This window comes from Oryza brachyantha, chromosome 11 (assembly GCF_000231095.2).
Source record: "Oryza brachyantha chromosome 11, ObraRS2, whole genome shotgun sequence".
Lineage (NCBI taxonomy): Eukaryota > Viridiplantae > Streptophyta > Magnoliopsida > Poales > Poaceae > Oryza > Oryza brachyantha.
Genome location: NC_023173.2, coordinates 17,105,271 through 17,123,619, shown reverse-complemented (window position 1 = coordinate 17,123,619; position 18,349 = coordinate 17,105,271). Strand labels below are relative to the sequence as shown.

The 18,349-nt window shown below is 41.7% G+C and overlaps 2 protein-coding genes and 1 long non-coding RNA gene across 4 annotated transcripts; 1 reads left to right on the top strand and 2 right to left on the bottom strand.

Annotated features, from left to right (window-relative positions):
* Nucleotides 1-10: 10 nt before the first annotated feature.
* Nucleotides 11-2,626, bottom strand: LOC107305269. Of its 2 annotated transcripts, none has more exons than XR_001551405.2 (3): nt 2,501-2,626; nt 2,328-2,407; nt 11-290 (listed from the first exon to the last, which is right to left on the bottom strand). It is a non-coding gene; the product is annotated as an uncharacterized LOC107305269 (long non-coding RNA). The 2 variants fall into 2 exon arrangements; XR_001551404.2 differs by lacking the exon at nt 11-290 and adding an exon at nt 806-1,257.
* Nucleotides 2,627-3,519: 893 nt separating this feature from the next.
* On the bottom strand, nt 3,520-11,269 carry LOC102722156 (DEAD-box ATP-dependent RNA helicase 40-like). Its single transcript, XM_006663051.3, has 8 exons — nt 11,116-11,269; nt 8,750-10,387; nt 8,076-8,282; nt 7,148-7,216; nt 6,397-6,666; nt 5,731-6,081; nt 5,218-5,495; nt 3,520-5,095 (listed from the first exon to the last, which is right to left on the bottom strand). The coding sequence occupies exons 2-8, from the start codon at nt 10,316-10,318 to the stop codon at nt 3,709-3,711; spliced, it is 4,131 nt and encodes a 1,376-aa protein (XP_006663114.1). The 5' UTR covers nt 10,319-10,387; nt 11,116-11,269; the 3' UTR covers nt 3,520-3,708.
* A 746-nt stretch (nt 11,270-12,015) lies between these two features.
* Nucleotides 12,016-17,132, top strand: LOC102721874 (protein NPG1-like). The gene is made up of 5 exons (XM_006663050.2): nt 12,016-12,305; nt 14,182-14,434; nt 14,509-15,713; nt 16,203-16,350; nt 16,483-17,132. The coding sequence occupies exons 1-5, from the start codon at nt 12,111-12,113 to the stop codon at nt 16,800-16,802; spliced, it is 2,121 nt and encodes a 706-aa protein (XP_006663113.1). The 5' UTR covers nt 12,016-12,110; the 3' UTR covers nt 16,803-17,132.
* The last annotated feature ends 1,217 nt before the right edge of the window (nt 17,133-18,349 follow it).

The window sequence follows — 18,349 nt, the reverse complement described above, 5'->3', positions numbered from 1 at the left end:
TGTACTTAATACTAAGTCCCTGGATCAGTAGTTTGGTACACAAATAACGTAGTTGATACATTGTCCTCAGGCTTAATTAAGTCTTATATCACATAGAGATACATATAGGGCTATCCTTGATGGAGCCCAAATAGCTTACAAACACTAAAAAGATAGATATGGCGGAAGTGTGAAGTACGGGAGTCATATAATCTCCACGGGCATCAACTGGGAACTCAACTTTTATGGTGTCTCATGTGGTTCCTCCTCCTCAGGATAGTGCGCATACGGGTTACTCTTCTCCTCTAACTCTAAAAGGAGGGAAGTTATTCATCGGTGAGTATATAGAGTACTTGCTAGACACCACTAGAATATGATTTATGCACACGGGGTTCTAAGAAAAGCTTAGGGGTATTTGCAAAAAAGAAAGTTTTGCAAATTAGTTCACAAGCCTATTTCTAGCCATTTTTGAAAAATATAACCAACTAATCCAGTTTATTCCATATGAAGGTTATGTCCGCCTAGCCAAACTCCACTTGGTTCAGTTTACCTTCGTGTCCTAACCTGTTTTCCATTGACAACCGTCTTCCGTGATCCCTATGGAAAAAGGCTCTCAATCTAATTTTCATCCATCTCTAGACATGTTTAAAATATTCAAAGGCTAGTAAACAGCAATACAAATCCCGGTATTCCTTTTACTGCGAGCACGACAATAACCAGTAATACATGACCTAGTTTAACTTAAAAAGATATCATTTCAGCACATATCAACCCATGGATATTGTTTGACCAGATTTAGTTCAAATAAATAAATTACTCCCTCCAGTTTAATATTATTTGTCGTTTTAACACAATCTCATGAACCAAGTAATCATTAGCTGCGGTGCATATGTCCTTTTGTGTCAATATCAAATACCGTAAATTATTCATTCAACTCAGCAAACGAACTACAGTGCATGTGTATTGGAGTACATGGCCTATGTTTGATTCCTAGTGGGTGTTTTTATTTTTAGCGTTATTTACATAGTGGGCCATTTCTTCTTAAATGGCTCAAAAAGATAGCTCCAGCGACAAGAATATGTATACATCGATCTAAGAAAGCAACCACACTCCACACCGATCGAAATCCACAACCACAAGCGTGCCAACCGCCAATGAAGTAAAACATGGACGATAATAATCTTGAGAAGCTCGAGCCTGGGATCGGTAGTACTAGTAGTAGGCAAAATTAAGCTGAGTAGGAATGGAGCAAAGGATAGTGCTAAAAAAAGGAGGGACCTGCACAAAGAAACATTACAACTATATCAAGGCAAAATTATCTCCTGCAATTTGCTCATTATAAAGATCCATTTCACCAGCCCATGCTGACTATAGCTCTGTTTAGAGAACTTAAGATTCTGACAATCAGCTAGCGATAAGACAACTTCTTAGTATTAGAAAAGCTGGGAAACCCAGCTTCTGACTTATAGTTTATTTTCTGGATTTTGCAACTCTAGATTCTTATAAACCGAGTATTGTTTATAGTGGCGAATCCAGGATCCGAAGGTTGGGGGCTAGTTATCTTTTTCCTCCTTTAGCCCTCCTATTCTTCTTCCTCCCCTCTTCTTCTCCCTCCTCTCTCCTCTATTTTCCACAGGAGATCCGGCGTGTAGGCCAGCCCCCCTAGATCCGCCCCTGGTTGGTTAGGAGAGCTACTGACTTCTGGAGATTCTGGGAAAAATTCCCGTTGCTAGCTAGAAGCTCCCCACATGGCCCTATATATGGTTTCCATTAAGCAGTTGGTATTCCCAATCTCTTGGTTTGTTGTACCTATTCTCATATCTTGTCTCCTATTCGTTTATATTACTAAGGGTAACGTGCTATTCATGCTTGTTAAACATCTTGTGGTTATTTGTCTTAGTTTACTATTAATAGAATTCAGACCATGTTACGTAGAGATAGAATTTTTACAAAATAAAATGTGAATTGGGATATTTTTGGAAAGTACAAGATAAATCAGCGTGGCAGCAAAGACTTTGTAACGTCAACGAGTAAAAGCCAAACAGTCCGTTGTTCGTATCTATAACGGACAAAATCTGCTTTGTTTTTTTGGTTGTGCCAAAAATACAAGTATTTCGTGAATTTTAAAATTTATGATTAAAATATTCGTGAGTTGCAATGGGTGAAAAAGTAATCCACATTTACAAAGCAACAGCTTTGTTTACTAAAAAGAGAGTGGATGAATTTGAGAGAGAGCAACGCCTCACCACATCAATCCACAACGCACGAAACTCAGTGATCCACGAACACAACTAACGTCCATCCATAATCAAGCCACAGAGAGTGTAAAAAAACAGGGTGGGTTTTACCTCTGGCTTGGCAGGTTGGTGCGTTTAGGGATCACCCCACAACCCTCGCGATGGCACTCTTAGCAGGAGACGCACCCAACCTGCACGACCACTAAACCCCGTAAGAGCGCACCAAAACCACAAAGGGGAGAAGGCGAGGAGGAAGAAGCAGCAGCAGCGCGGTATATTACCACCTTTTGCAGGCGGCGACCATGGCTTCCGGCTTCATCGAGGGCGGGGGGGCGCGTGCGGTCTATGGAGGCGTCGGCGGCGGAGGCAGTGGGAAGGGGAGGGAGAAGAGCGGGGGTGGAGGTGCGAGATTCGAATGACAGGGCGGGCCCACATGTCAGTTGCAGACCGAGACAGAGAGAGGACTTGGCCTTGCTGGTGAGTGTGGTCATACGCTGATGACGGGACGGTGTGTCACTGCGTTGTGGGCCATACGATACGCTCACGGATGTAGGAATGTACCAACTGAGTTGTGGGCCAGACGCATCACGAGGGCCATCGGCTGTCCGATTGAGGATAAACGGCTCATTACCCCCACAAAAGATTAATTTGGTTAAATTTATAATATATATATATATATATACACACACGTACTTCTTAATCTTAAATTATAGTTGATTTAAAGGTTTCTCCACCAAAGTCTATTTTACATCCGTGGCTTTTAGATCCTATGAACACGTATATAAATATTTTATTCGCAAATTATTTTCTGTTTACAAATATATTTTTTTATTTTTTTAAAAAAACAAAAGATAGACCTCCCGAATAAAAAGCTAATTTTCGTTTTTTATTTGACGTATTTTTTATATACATTTGACTATTCATCTTACTTAAAAAAATCATACATAACCAGAATTATAAATTATGTTTAAAATATCTTTAATGACAGATCATAACAAAATAATTTGTAACTGTGAAAAAATAAATAAATCGAATGTTTAAATATAGATAGAGAAGTAATGGTATCAATAAAAAAAACTAGAGAGGATAAGATGAAATACTCTGAAATCAATTCTAATTAACCTTTGTAGTTTAAATTATATCAACATAAAGTTATAGGGCAAATGGTCGGGCAAGAGAGTAATCCCGCAAACGAAACAGGGGACATTTTCCATCATTTGATGCAACAGAAGGCACACGATTAAATGGATTCAAGAGGAAAAAAAAATTGCAAGACACCAAAGTGTACCGAATTCACCACAGATTACGGTTGCAATAGAGCACTTCTTTCTCTTCCCGTCACAGCAAATGACCATACAACCATTGCCATACTATCTCCCAAGACCAAACAAAGTTGCAGCAAAGATGTTAGCCCAAATTTGGCAGGAACACCCAACATTCTACATCGAAAAATGGGGAAGAAAATGCACTGAGCTACAGATTATCGTTCTCATTATACATCAGGGGCTTCTTGCTGAACTGCTGGGGCTGGAAATGCTTCAGCTGCAGCAAAATTTAGCGGAATTGCTACATCAGCACCCTGGAAATGGCGCTCCCCTTGTGCTGCAACCAGGTTTCCATCATTCCCGCCGATAAACGGTGCACCATCCTGTGCCAGGCCACCTGGTGACATTGGTGACATTGCAGATGTATCAGCCAGTGATTGCGCAGGTGCCTGAGCAGGAACAGGAGCTGCTGATCCAGGTGCTGGTGCAGTGACAGGCCCAGTACCGGTTATAGCAGGTCCGGCTCCAGTTGCAGGTGGCAGAACATCAAAGCCAGATCTAGGCCGCGGCCTGCGTGCTGATCCTGAACCCTGGTCATAGCTTCTGCTCCTGCTGCGACTTGGGCTGTGACTGCGACTCCGGCTCCAGCTCCTGCTGCGGCTCCTGCTACGTGACCAGCTCCTGCTTCGGCTTCGGCTCCTACTACTTAGGCTCCTACTGTCACTTCTTCTGTCATAGCCTCGCGAGCGGCCTCTGTCTGGGCTACGGCTGTAGCTCCGGTCCCGACCCTTGCCACCAAATCCACGACGGTTATCGTATCTTCCACGTCCATCTGAGATAAAACGGTCATGAGGCCCTCGGTCAGATCGTCCACGCCCTCCAAATCCACGGCCTCTCCCACCACGTCCACCAGAAAAATCACCACGGCCTCGTCCACCAAAGCCTGAAGAATCACCCCTGCCACGTCCACCAAAGCCAGAAAAATCACCCCTGCCACGTCCACCAAAACCAGGAGAATCACCCCTGCCACCACGACCACCAAAGCCACCAGGATTTGCTCCACCTCTACCACCAAAACCACCACCAGGTCCACGACCCCCTCTCCCACCAAAGCCACTAGGAGCAGCACCCTCATGTCCTTCAAAACCACCAGGTCCCTTGCGTCCACCAAAGCCACCAGGACCCTCCCGACCACCAAAGCCACCAGGGCCCTCCCGACTAATAAAGCCACCTGGGCCATCCTGACTACCAAAGCCACCTGGGCCGTCTCGTCCACCAAAGCTGCCCGGGTCATCCATAATTCCACCATAATTACCAGGAACACCAACAGCAGGTTCAAAACGATTATTACCACCAACAGGCCCATCCCAGCGGCTCATCCCACCAGCCTGATTTCTTGGAGCTCCAGCTGCACCTCTTGCAGCCATCTCATGCAACTCTGGAGGGACATGTTGATTAGCACCTTCCAAGACTTTCACCAAATCACCAGCATATTTCCAATCTTGTTCAGAAAAGAAAGTATATGAGACTCCAGTGGCCCCAGCCCTTCCTGTACGCCCTATGCGGTGCACATAGTCCTCGATCCCAGTGGGAAAGTCATAATTGATCACCACTCTGAGAAACACATATACATTCTCAATGAGCAACACACGAGTAATCAATAAAATAAGAATATCATGTGCTGAGACAATATGAACACCAGAGAATTTTAACTTGTGATAATCAGAAAGCCTCACCTGATATCTTTAATGTCAAGCCCACGAGCAGCAACATCTGTGGCTACCAATATTGGAGCTCTGCCAGTGCGAAACTGATTCAGAACATTATCCCTTTCGGCCTGTGATTTATCACCGTGAATACTTGCAGCACCAAAACTACGACCGATGTCACGAGCAAGCTGGTCGCACATTTTCTTGGTTGAGCAGAATATGATGACCTTAGAGCCCCTTTCTTGAGCTCTAAGAATCTGCTCCAAGCGCCGCTGCTTGTCCATTGGTGGAACCACCTCTACATACTGCATCCACACACAGGAGGTAACATTAGAATCAGATTACCAAAACAAGAAAGGCGATATATTACAACAGATCAAGGACATTATATTGAAATTAGGTGCTACAGCCTAAACAATTCCGGAAACTTCAACATCAATCAGGAGATGAAAACCTTAAGAGAAGACCTTGATCACCCTAAATGAAGGAAAGCTCTAGGATGAAAAAAATGTAGATCAATGCATTCGATCATATGAATACCTGTGTTATGGATTTGTTGGCAACGAGTTCATCAATGCTACCAATATTAACCTGGACAGGATCTCTCAGCAAATCCCCAGCTATTTTTGTAACCTCCTTTGGCCAAGTGGCCGTGTACATCAGAGTCTGCCTGTTACGAGGAATCTCATCCACAATCTTACGTATTTGTGGTTCAAAACCCATGTCAAGCATACGGTCAGCCTCATCAAGCACAAGAAATGAAACTTGATGGAGACTAATCTTCCTCATCTCCAGGATATCATTAAGACGTCCAGGTGTTGCTACTATAATATCTGCTCCACGCTCAAGTTCTCTTAGCTGAAGGCCCTTTGAAGTTCCCCCATACAGGCACTATGAATGATAGACCCATAATAAACATTAGACCACAAACAAGATCTTCCATCTAATAACAGAACAGAAGAAATACTGGACATTTTTTCTACAAGGTAAATATTTAATAGATAGCAGAAATATTATTTTGGAAGAACAATTTGCTTTTCTAGTTAACAGTTTTTTCTTCTTTTTTGAGAACCGGACGGAACTCAGTGTTGAAGACTTAGTACCATCAAATTTTGTAGAGTACAAACACAGAGTTCACTAATCCAGCGTGATTTTTCATCAAGACAGAAGCATATGAATTCATATAAAAGAGTGATCAGAACTTACTGTGCAGGACACTCTAGATGATCGACCAAACTTGACTGCTTCATCTTGTATTTGTGAAGCAAGCTCTCGAGTAGGGGCCAAAACTAACACTGTAGGGCCCAACATTGGATTGTTTTGGCATCTCCTCAGATGTATAAAAGCAGGAATAAGGTACCCCAGAGTCTTCCCTGACCCTGTCTTGGCAATAGCTACTATGTCACGATTTTGCAGTGCAACAGGCCATGTTTGAGCTTGAACTGGAGTGGGGTTTAAAAAGCCAGCTTCATGGATCTGAAATGACAAAATGAATAAGAATCATGAGTATATGCGCATCTCCACCATATTACGTGCAGCGTTCCAAGTAAAAAATGCTGTCTATAATGAGAAAAATGCAAGTGTCATCCTAAGTGAATATGGCTGCTTACTTAAGCAACTCAAGACATGAAGAGGCTCTTTGTAGATTCACAGTGGCAGAGACTAGAAGCAGGAAACTTCAGCCACATTTTATATAATCTGAAAGAACATCAATTGTTCCAATACTTGTCAGCAGAAAATAGCCACAAGTATGCCACTACAATGCCCATAAGATGGCACTAGTCGTTAAATTACGCTAGCATGTCAGCATATGAAGTGTGTTACAACACTGCCTTTGCTATCCAAAAGCCAATCTTGACCCCTAAGGAATCTTTCTAATGGTCCATGCTGACAAGAATTTCTATATGAATAATTTAGTATGCACCAGTGGCAAGGTACAACTTCAAAGAAAACATACCTCTCTCAAGATTTCTGGAGGGAATCCAGTAGCCTCAAATGTCATAAATGGAGGCGGCACATTCTCACCCTGGATATTTTAGAAACAGGATAGCATGTGAAGAAACTTGAAAGAGAATGAAAAATAAAACATATAAGTTATAAAATCGGTATTCAAGATAACTAAAACAAAAATAAAATCCAACAATAGAACTGTAAGCATCACTTATAGAAACAGAGCTCCGCATTCTTCAAATTTTACTGAATCGTACATGCACAACAGCTCACACCAAATAATCGCCAACAACAAATCTCTTAGGTTAAAGATACAGAGAAGTCATACAAACAATGCGTTACTTTGTTTTTTTTCAGAAAAGTAGATGAGAGCCCTTCTAGAAATATTATACAAACAACAACAGACTAAACAAGGTTACCGCAGGAACCTACTGCATGACAGGAAAAAAAAAGAAAAATTGCTATCCAACAAGTGCACAAGATAAACTACAAACCAAAGGGTGATATTATGTCCATACAAAAATAAGATAGACAGGTAAGAACAGTTATATCCATTCGCCTTCCTCAATCACATTGACCAGAGATGTCTCTACAAATATGTACGTATTATTGTGCTATTTTAAACTCATTGTCTTTATACAGAAATGTGATTGTTGAGATTGCTCAGACATGTAACTGCACGCCACATTTGAGATGTCAGATTTGGGTATACTACAGGAAAAAGTAATTTCATTATCTTGTCCTGTAAACGTTGGAAGCTACATGTCATTGAATTATTGAAAGATTGTTAGTGACACTTGGTACGGGGCAATAAAATAATTTAACAACTAGTACCAAGAGAAACAGAAATATCATGTTTGGAGAATACTTGAAGTTCTGAACTGTGATTCAATTGTTTTGACATAATATAGTGCACAATGACCATTTGTAATTACCACAGCAGTGACTTCATGGTGTTGACGATATGCGTCAGCTGAAGCAATGCTCGGGAAATTCGGGGGAGCAAACAATCTGGATGGAGGCCTCATTGAAACTTCAGGAAATGGAGCATGGTTATGCAAATTTGGCATTGAATGTGGAGGTCCCATGTTAAAAACGCCCAAATTGTCTGGCTGGGGATAAGGCGGGCCATTCCTCATATCCTGTTGTACAATAAAGTAGAGTTAATGGTGATAGCTTCAGAAATTTTGAAAGTTCCAGATCACTGGTAATAAGCATTAAAGCAATAAGGACTGTAATCCATAGTAACCAATAAAAAATTGACTCAATATGCTTATTTTCTGTAGCATGCAGATACCAACAATAAATTATATAAAAAGATTCATTTCCATGAGACCTTACATTAAACTTCATAACTATTGAACTAATCGCTCCGTCCCAAAATATAGCTACCTAGGATAGGATTTGACACTTCTAGTACTATGAATCTAGGCATGCTCCCTGTCTAGATTCATAGTACTAGGTAGTTATATTTTGGGACAGAGGGAGTATATAGTATCATAGCCTTTATGAAAGTTGCAACAAACGAAGGATTATTGGATTCATAAAAGACTTGTGACAAAACAAGGACTGTCATCTTCATTAAGAGTGTCATATGATAAATTATTACCAGTCGGTTTAGGTGTGGAAGCGCAGCAAGCTTTGGCTGCTGTTGGAGATTATTTGTTCCATCCATCCTGCCAGAAGAGTGAAGCTCATTTCTTTCAAAGTGATCCTCACTACTGCCCATATTGAAACCTATTGGAGGCCGAACCGGTGAAGGACCAATATGGTTTGGAACAGCATGGCCGCTAGCTGGTTGTTGCCGATAGCTTATATCCATTCCACCTTGATGTGTTTGAGCAGGTGAGCTCAAAAAATTCATGTTGTTAGTCTCGCCTGGGGATGATCCACCAAGATGATGCTTTGCAGGATATGATAGTCCTCCAACTCCAGGAATATTCGGCTGATTATGTGATCCAGGAAGTTGATGATTAGACGGTAACTGCTGTTTTGAAATAGGACCCTGGCCATGCTGCTGATTGAGTGGTACTGAAAAGCCAATTTGTTTTCCATCAAGACTTCCTGCAACTCCTGCCTCATTAACCTTCAGAGTGGAACTTTGCTGCCCAAGTGACACTTGGCTCTGAGGACCTACATGGCCATGATGTGGTTGTTTTCCCTGAGGAGGTGTGAAATGGAAACCATGCTGGAGTTGCCCCTGTTGTGAAGGCATTTGTCCTTGAGACTGTGAAGCTTGAAGCACTTGTGAAACCTGAGCAGGTTGATGAAAGCCTGGCGATTGCTGTGGTTGCACAGGACCCTGAGGGATCCTCGTTCCCTGTGGCTGCTGACCTTGATTGTAAGCAGTATGAGGCATCTGTGGCTGCTGAACTTGATTATAGGGAGCTTGTGGCATTGGCGGCTGCTGACCATGATTGTAGGCACCCGCAGCTTGTGTTGGCTGCTGACTTTGGTTGTAGGAAGTTTGAGAAACAGGTGGCTGATGACTTTGATTGTAAGCAGCCGCAACTTGCGTCGACTGCTGACTTTGGTTGTAGGCAGCTTGAGAAATAGGTGGGCGCTGACCTTGATTATAGGCAGTTGGTGGCATCTGTGGCTGTTGGCCAACCTGATATGAATATTGTGGGCCCTGCTGAAGCTGCTGCTGCTGCTGCTGCTGGGATTGCATATAATGGCCATGCTGATATGGCATATGTTGTGGATGTGTGCTGGGGTACTGATGAGCAGGTGGTTGCTGTGACACCTGCTGCTGTTGTTGATAGGGCGCCTGTTGTGAATGTTGAAAAGGAGCTTGATGCTGAGCCGTTGGCTGAAACGGCGGTTGCTGGGTTGGCTGTTGGAGCTGCTGCTGCCCAAGATGGCTAGCTTGAGGATATAATCCCTGACCAGGTCGTTCATTCTGTGATACTTGCCCGACTTGGTTCAACTGAATGCTAGGCTGTGAAAAAGCCCCCGATGCTGAAGTTGGCATAGGTGTAGAGGTTACTGGAGGAGGGCCCATGGGCAAGGGAGGCGCAGCGGCTACCGGCCTCTCATATTGAGTCTCATTAGTATCAGGGTTCCAGTAATACAGCGTCGAGCCATCAATTAGTCCTTTCCAGGGTGCAGGGAGTGTCGGGTCATCCGGAGCATATCGGGGACCTGATGAATCTGCAGCGGCCTCTGTAGCTACCATCTCCAACAAGTCTTCCTTGCTCGCTTCCCAATGCCTACCTTCCTATGCCATGAACATCACTCAGCTGCCCTGCCAAAAAAAAAGAGACAAGTTTTAATTGTCGCCTTGTTTGAAACCATAAACCAACTTTTAATTGGCGCCTTGCTCAAACCATAACGCTGAGCCTAAGCCTAAGCCTAAACCCCAAATATAACCAACATATAATTGTCACCTTGCTCAAAACCATAACACTGAGCCTAAGCCTAAACCCCAAACATAACCGATGTTTAATTGTCGCTTTGCTCGAAACCATAAGACTGAGCCTAAAGCCTAAACCCCAAATATAACCAACTTTAAATTGTTGCCTTGCTCGAAATCATAACACTAACCCTATAGCATAAACCCTAACCCTAAACCCCAAATATAACATCAGCGTGGAATGAAAAGCTACTAATTCAATCGACGTCGCGGACAACCCAACAAGCACGGGCCTAACCCCCAACTAGTTTTAGGCAACAAACTGCTACCCTACCAATACTCCGTCGCGCAGTGGACGGGAACAGCGACGGCAGCCACGGGTCAGGAGGAGGGCGGCGAGCAGCGCCATCACTAGCCCCAAGGGGGAAACAAGTTAGGGCCAGCAGGCTAAGGAGAAGCATGCAGCGCGGCGACGGCGACGGCGCCCCTGGCCACCGCCCACCCGGGGGTTGAATCGGGCGGCGCAGCCACGGGTGGAGGAGGAGCGCAGGTCCACGCAACAACAGAGCAGGGGATGCGAGGGGAGAAGCGGGGGAGGGCGAGGGAGGGAGGGAGCTCACCTGAACCGGTCGCCGGAGCTGGAGGGGATGCGGCGGCGGATAAGCAGGGCGCAGCGGTCGGAGTGGGGATCTCTCCGGAGGGGCTCGGCGCCGGGGTGGAGGTCGCCGGAGGTGGGGGGAGCCTCGCCGTAGCCGGCGGATGGGGGGGAGAAGCGTCGATGGCGTCCGCCGTCGGGGGTGGGGGTGGGGATTGGGGGAAGGAAGGGAGTAGTAGAGAGAGAGAGAGAGGGTTGGAATGAGGTTATGGAATACGGAGTAATACTTTACATGGATAATAATAGGCTCTTGTAAACTAAACTAAAGCTTTCAGCTTTGCTTTTTAACCGTTATTATTCGAGGTGTGTTCACTTGTTCGACGAAAGATACTTGATTATTTAAAAAAATTTAGCTATTTAATAGTATAAATAATAAAATTAATTAGTATAAAATTAAAAATCTACTCTAAAAGGATGAGATATTGAACCTCTCTCTATATATTTTTTCAAAAAAAATGCAACGTCTGGCCGTTCGAGGAAAACGCGCACGCAAAAGCTGAGGAATAATCTGATATAAAAGAAAGCAGACTAGCATAAGTTTGTTTTTCTAAAAAATTTCCAAATTAGTTGATTCATGTCCAATGTGTGAACTATAGACCCATGTAAAAAAAATCATTAGCTCTAACTATAAAGGATCCATATTATTCTTGATCCATGTGTTAAAGCTTTATCGAAAGAAATGTGAGGTTGTCCTTTTTATTGTGTCCGATTTTAGTGCTAGATTTTACACATGGAAGGGCAAAATAAGTAAAAACATTGAATTAAATAAAACTAATAGAGAAAAGATTTGTTTTTGTTGGTGACTAAAAATAGAGACGGGGAACTGTGGGAAAATGCAAAGGTAAGAAAGAAGGCAGGTTGTTGTCACCATAAGCCTTCTCCTCTCTATTGATAGAAAAATAGGATTCATCCTAACTCGATAATTGGGTGTTCACCGGTAAACCATTGCACATTGTGGGCATGGCTTCCGAGTCGGAGAATGGTGGGGATATGCCTCCTGCAGAGACGACGGATGATGACTCCTCGGCGCCCTCAATGGAAGAGGCGGAGAAGCAGGCGACACCGACTGAGATGGAGCTAGTGAAGGCAAGCGATGGTAATGCTCAGGAGATTGGGTCATCGTCACTACCCGAGGGCCTCTCCCTAAATTACGAGGTGTGGAACTTTTAAAGTTTGCCCTCTAAATTGATTGTCCTATGCAACATGGCATCTTTAGGGTCTTTGTGTGAATTTGGAGTGACAAATTGTTAACATTTGGTATTCATAAATACCACGAGATTGTCACGTCAATTTCTTTGTGTTTCTAGCCAAATTGGATATTGAGATTATTGTTTGAGGATTTTGCATGTCATTTTGATCATAGGCTTCAAGTTTTGGCGGAAGCATGCTTTCTTTTTAGCATCTCAGAACTATTTGGAACATTGCATTCTATGTTAATAGCAATTTTCCTATTTTTGAAAAGGTACCATGAGATACCACTGTTAAAAGGTACTAATTTTACATAGAAAACAGTAGTATTTCATGGTACCTTCTCAATGATGGGAAAAAACTCATGTGTTAAAGCTATTTTGAATATGACGAGAGTGCGTATTCTCTTTTCTCTTGTTGTGATTAGGTAAGCAGATGCCAATGTTATGATGTCCCAATTATACTTTAAAGATTTGGTTCGATATTTGTGTTCTCTAGCCTTGCATCAACAGCCATTTTGTGTGTACGAGAATTCGCATGTGTTGGTAATGTAGCCATCAACCCATGTACTTGTATGGGAAAACAAAATTATGGAGTTATATGATATAGTTCTATCTTTTAAAATGACAAATTAAAATATTTCATCCTCTTAATAGTTCTTATAGAGTAAAAAAAATGGAAAATGTGGCATTTGAAATACTTCCGATCGAACTTGAGTTTCATTATCAAGATACATATCAATCCCAACATTTTAATTTGAATACGACGTTCAATTGTATCCACATATGTAGACATGGTTAGACAATTAATAGTAGTAATTGTTTTTCTTCAAAATGAAGTCTAATCTGTGAATTGTATGGATGCATGATGCATGCAAGCGTTTTTTATTATTATTAGACAGTCTACACTATTGACATAAGTAGAGATAATTCTTACCACCAAGGTTTTAATATTGATATAGTATATACAATATCAATAAGTATGGTGTTACGACATCAGCTTGGTGATATAGATGGAGGAAGAGTATATATTTGGAAGAACTGTTGAAGGAGATTCAACTAATTCTAAAATATTTGTTGCTCTTACAAACTAGTCAAACATCTTCCGTATAGGACGAGGACCTAATAATCTAATCAAATACTTATACGAGAAAATATCATTTCCCGCAACAACTCATTACCCAAGTCCTTAAACATGCCTCTTGACTAATGATAGGGCTAACATGCAAATGTTTGCATGGGTAATGTGCGAACACATATAGTTTTTATTTTTGCTATGTTTATACACCACCGAAAGTTTATATATATCCTTTTCAGATATATATATATATATATATATATATATATATAAAGCTCTTTTAACATAGAGTTTATATGTATAAAGTTTATGTGCATAAACTTTCTTATATAGATCCTCGTATTAAGCCAGATGCACGTGGGCTGGGCTGAACGTGTTCAGATGCGCAGGCTAAACTTGGCATAGTCACTGTATGAGGCAGGCATGCGTAAAAGAAAACATTATCATTGTACATATTTTAAGTTTTAGTTATTTTCCTAATTGGACGGTGGAGGTGCTTGTTGAGTTGATGATATGTATTATTCATAGTGCTACCATCAGTCTTTTATGTACAGTAGATGCCATAAATTGAAATGAACACCATTTCTATGTTAAAACTGATCATTTTTTTATAAACATATCATTTATGGATAAATGAATTAAATTGATAAAGACTAAGTGTTGGAATATTGTGACATTGATTCTCCGGTTATATTTTCATTTCGCAAGCTTAACACAGGAAGAGTTTACATTTTTTTCTGTTATATATGGACGCTATTGATGACAGGAAGCAAGGGCTCTCCTTGGAAGGTTGGAATTCCAGAAAGGTAACGTAGAAGCTGCTCTCTGTGTTTTCGACGGCATAGATCTTCAAGCTGCCATTCATCGGTTCCAACCATCACTGGCCGACAAGACGCCATCCAAGAAAGGCCGACCGAAATCAGAATCACCAAGATCAGGAACCGAAAATCCTGCCACCCTTGTTCTTGAAGCCATTTACTTGAAATCACTGTCTCTTCAGAAGCTAGGAAAATCAACAGGTACAAGAAAACTATCTTCTTTTACTTATCTTGGATGTGAAAAGTGACCAATAAAATTCTTGGTGAACACACAGAAGCTGCGCACCAGTGCAAGAGCGTTCTTGACTCTGTCGAGAGCATGTTCCAGAATGGCCCTCCTGATATCGAACAGAAGCTACAGGAAACCATCAACAAATCTGTGGAGCTTCTCCCAGAGGCGTGGAAGCAAGCTGGCTCACATCAAGAAGCACTAGCTTCTTATCGCCGCGCTCTTCTCAGCCAATGGAATCTCGACGACGAATGCTGCACGAGGATTCAGAAGAGATTCGCTGCGTTTTTGCTGTACAGCAGTGTAGAGGGAAGCCCACCTAGCTCGTCGTCACTAGCTGAAGGCAGCTTTGTCCCAAAGAACAATGTCGAAGAGGCCATTCTGCTTCTGATGGTGGTACTGAAGAAATGGTACCAGGGGAAGACGCACTGGGATCCATCAGTGATGGAGCATCTGACATACGCATTGTCGCTCTGCGACCAGCCATCTGTTCTTGCAAAGAACATAGAAGAGGTTTTGCCTGGAATCTATCCTCGCACAGAGAGATGGTACACTCTGGCTCTCTGCTACTATGCAATTGGTCAGAAAGAAGATGCACTGAACTTCCTGAGGAAGTCTCTGAACAAGCATGAGAACCCAAACGATATAATGGCGTTGCTCTTGGCTGCTAAGATATGCAGTGAGGAGCGCCATCTTGCTTCCGAGGGTGTTGAATACGCGAGGAGAGCAATCACACACGCTGAATCTTCAGATGTTCATGTGAAGAGCGTGGCACTCCATTTCCTGGGGAGCTGTCTAGCCAAGAAGTCCAAGACTGTCTCATCAGATCATCAGAGATTGCTCTTGCAGACTGAAACTCTGAAATCGTTAGCAGAGTCGATTGCTCTGGACCGCCACAATCCAGACCTGATCTTTGACATGGGAGTCGAGTACGCTGAGCAGAGGAACATGAATGCTGCATTGAGATGTGCAAAGGAATTCATCGACGCAACCGGTGGATCCGTCTCAAAGGGTTGGAGATTGCTGGCACTGGTTCTTTCTGCACAGCAGAGATACCCTGAAGCAGAAGTGGCAACTGATGCTGCACTGGATGAGACTGCAAAGTGGGATCAGGGGTTGCTGCTTAGTCTAAAGGCTAAGCTGAAGGTTGCTCAGTCATCACCCATGGAAGCAGTGGAGGCATACCGTGCCCTGCTTGCTCTTGTTCAGGCACAAAAGAATTCCTCTGGATCTTCCAAGAATGATGCAGAAGTATGTTTTCTTGATCCAAACTAATGCACAGAAAAGTACTACCATTTTATTTGTGTAATCTGCTCAATTTGTAGCATAAGGTAGTTTTCTTTAGTGGAGGTTGGGTGAGATTTTTCATGGTACAGGAAACGAGGTGAGCCATTAACGTACTATTAATTAAGTATTTAACTATTATAAAGTTGAAAAATAGATTTATTTGATTTTAAAGAAAATTCTACATAGCGGATTTTTTCAGAAAAATACACTGTTTAACTGTTTGAAAAACGTACTAACGCAAAACGGGGAAGCAATCACCCCAACCTCCATTTGCGAATGGTGCCTAAATGCGATTATTACACCTTTATTCTGTGAAGTACCAAATATATTTAATTTGTTAGATCTGGTTGTTGTAGAACTATAGATGTAATTCATTATCTAAAAAAGAACTATAAATGTAATTACCACAAAATTTTTTTATCTCTCATGTGTTCTGTTGTTTTGTACATTCAGGGACAGGATGACAGTGTTAGCGAGTTTGAAATCTGGCAAGGTCTTGCAAACTTATATTCCAGCCTCTCAATCTGGAGGGATGCTGAGATATGTTTGCAGAAGGCTAGAGCACTGAAATCCTACTCAGCTGCAACAATGCATGCAGAAGGTAGGCCCAACTAAACCTGAACTTTTCAATCACCACTTCTCTAAAACACTGACATAAGATCAATTCTCTGCATTTAACTGCATCCAACATCAAACTCTAACTCAAGAATGCTATATATATATATATATTCAGGATACATGCTGGAGGCACGAGAGCAGAACAAGGAGGCATTGGCAGCCTACGTGAATGCATTCTCGATAGAGCTGGAGCATGTCCCATCCAAGGTGGCCATTGGTGCACTTCTCTGCAAACAAGGGCCCAAGTATCTCCCTGCAGCGAGATGTTTTCTCTCTGATGCACTGAGGATTGAGCCAACGAACAGGATGGCCTGGCTTCATCTAGGAAAAGTGCACAGGAATGATGGGAGGATAACCGATGCTGCTGATTGCTTCCAGGCAGCAGTGATGCTCGAGGAGTCTGATCCTGTAGAAAGTTTCAGGTCACTCTCATGAGGATGTCACAATGTTTGTTTTTCAGGTACATATTTGAGGGGAAATAAGAAATTATCACCAATATATATAGTGGTCTACCAAAACAGTAATTAATTAATTAATACCTCAGCGTCGTTTCATAATTGTTTCACGTATAATGGTTTCATCTGGTGTAGCTTCAGAAAATACTAGAGTTTTTTACTTGTAAACTTGAGTGAGTCCAGAGTTTATCAAGATACCCAATCTTTGTATATTGCACAGTTCTTGGACATGACCCTCTTTATGAGATGGCATTAGGAGAATGTTTTGAGTGTATCTGTATGGAAAATTCAGGGAGTAGTTAGCACTTGACAGGCATGATTGCAGTTATTTACCTGCTCAGATTCTGGAGATTTAGAGATAATCGTTGATGTCCCTTTCTCTTTGTGTTCATAAGCTGCCTCATCTTCTTCTATGGATCATGGCAGATCCATCGAGGCCAACTGAGTGAGAGATCTCTCTTTCTTCAGTAATAGTAGATGTCTTTGATTAACTGTCAGAACTAACTGAGCGAGTGAGTCTTCGCTGATCATCAAGGGCTCTCTATAATCCAAGTAGTCCCTTGATATTGGGACGACCAGTGCATCCTCCCATGTGCTGAAAACTTTTCTTTGTGCCAAACAGAAGAATGCCTGTAGGCAAATATAGGTAAACATGTCATGAACTTGGAGCAATAGTACTTTCAAATTATTTGTCGTTCTAGATTTATCCTAACTCATATTTCACCTTCAATTTCTACAACTTATATAGTTTAGCATAATAAGATTTGTGTTTTAGATTCACCATGAAAAATATTTTCATAACATATAATCGATGAGCAATTTTACAGTCCTTGAGTAGATACTGAGAGGTACCAAAATTTTAGTACAAAATTTGGTACCTCCTATTATCTAGGTACCAAGAGGTTACATGTTGTTAAATTATACAAATTTCTAGAAATCAGCGTTCAAAGATAGAAATGTTTGACTTAGTACAAATTAATTTGAAATGAAGAGAGTACCAATTTCCAAATCATGTCGTGGACTCGTGGTAGACAAATTTGAGACGTGAAAAGAATAAAAAAAATTCTTTTATCGAAATTCCTATAAAGTTCATTTGATTTTACAATGTATGAACAAACACATTGTATACATTGTTTTGATGGGTTTGCCAATCTAATTAGATGCCTCTATTGAAATCACTGAAGTGTACGGAGATAATAATTTGTTTGAAAAGTTTAGAGTAAATATATCCTTGTGTATTATAATTTTGACTAATTAGATGCCTCTATATCATCACATTTACTCAAGTGGCAATAGAGAGAGTCAACTAATAATCGTCTTTGTACGTGTGTATCAACTATATATAGAAAGAATAGATTATAGATATACTATCTAGATCCAAGGATATTTTATTTATCAAAACCAAATAATTAAGGGACAATTTTATTTTTACCCCTATGTTTAATGTCTAATATTGATTTTGCCACTATTTTTTAGTGTTTTCATTTTTGTCCTAGTTTTTTTTAACTAAAGCCATGGTTTGTCCCT

Coding starts and splice junctions, on each gene's coding strand:
- LOC102722156 (XM_006663051.3), bottom strand. CDS start 10,318: ATGGTAGCTACAGAGGCCGCTGCAGATTCATCAGGTCCCCGATATGCT. Junction 6,082..6,396: donor CATCTAGAGTGTCCTGCACA/GTAAGTTCTGAT, acceptor TATCATTCATAG/TGCCTGTATGGGGGAACTTC. Junction 5,496..5,730: donor CCAACAAATCCATAACACAG/GTATTCATATGA, acceptor GTGTGGATGCAG/TATGTAGAGGTGGTTCCACC.
- LOC102721874 (XM_006663050.2), top strand. CDS start 12,111: ATGGCTTCCGAGTCGGAGAATGGTGGGGATATGCCTCCTGCAGAGACG. Junction 14,435..14,508: donor GAAGCTAGGAAAATCAACAG/GTACAAGAAAAC, acceptor GTGAACACACAG/AAGCTGCGCACCAGTGCAAG. Junction 15,714..16,202: donor CTTCCAAGAATGATGCAGAA/GTATGTTTTCTT, acceptor TTGTACATTCAG/GGACAGGATGACAGTGTTAG.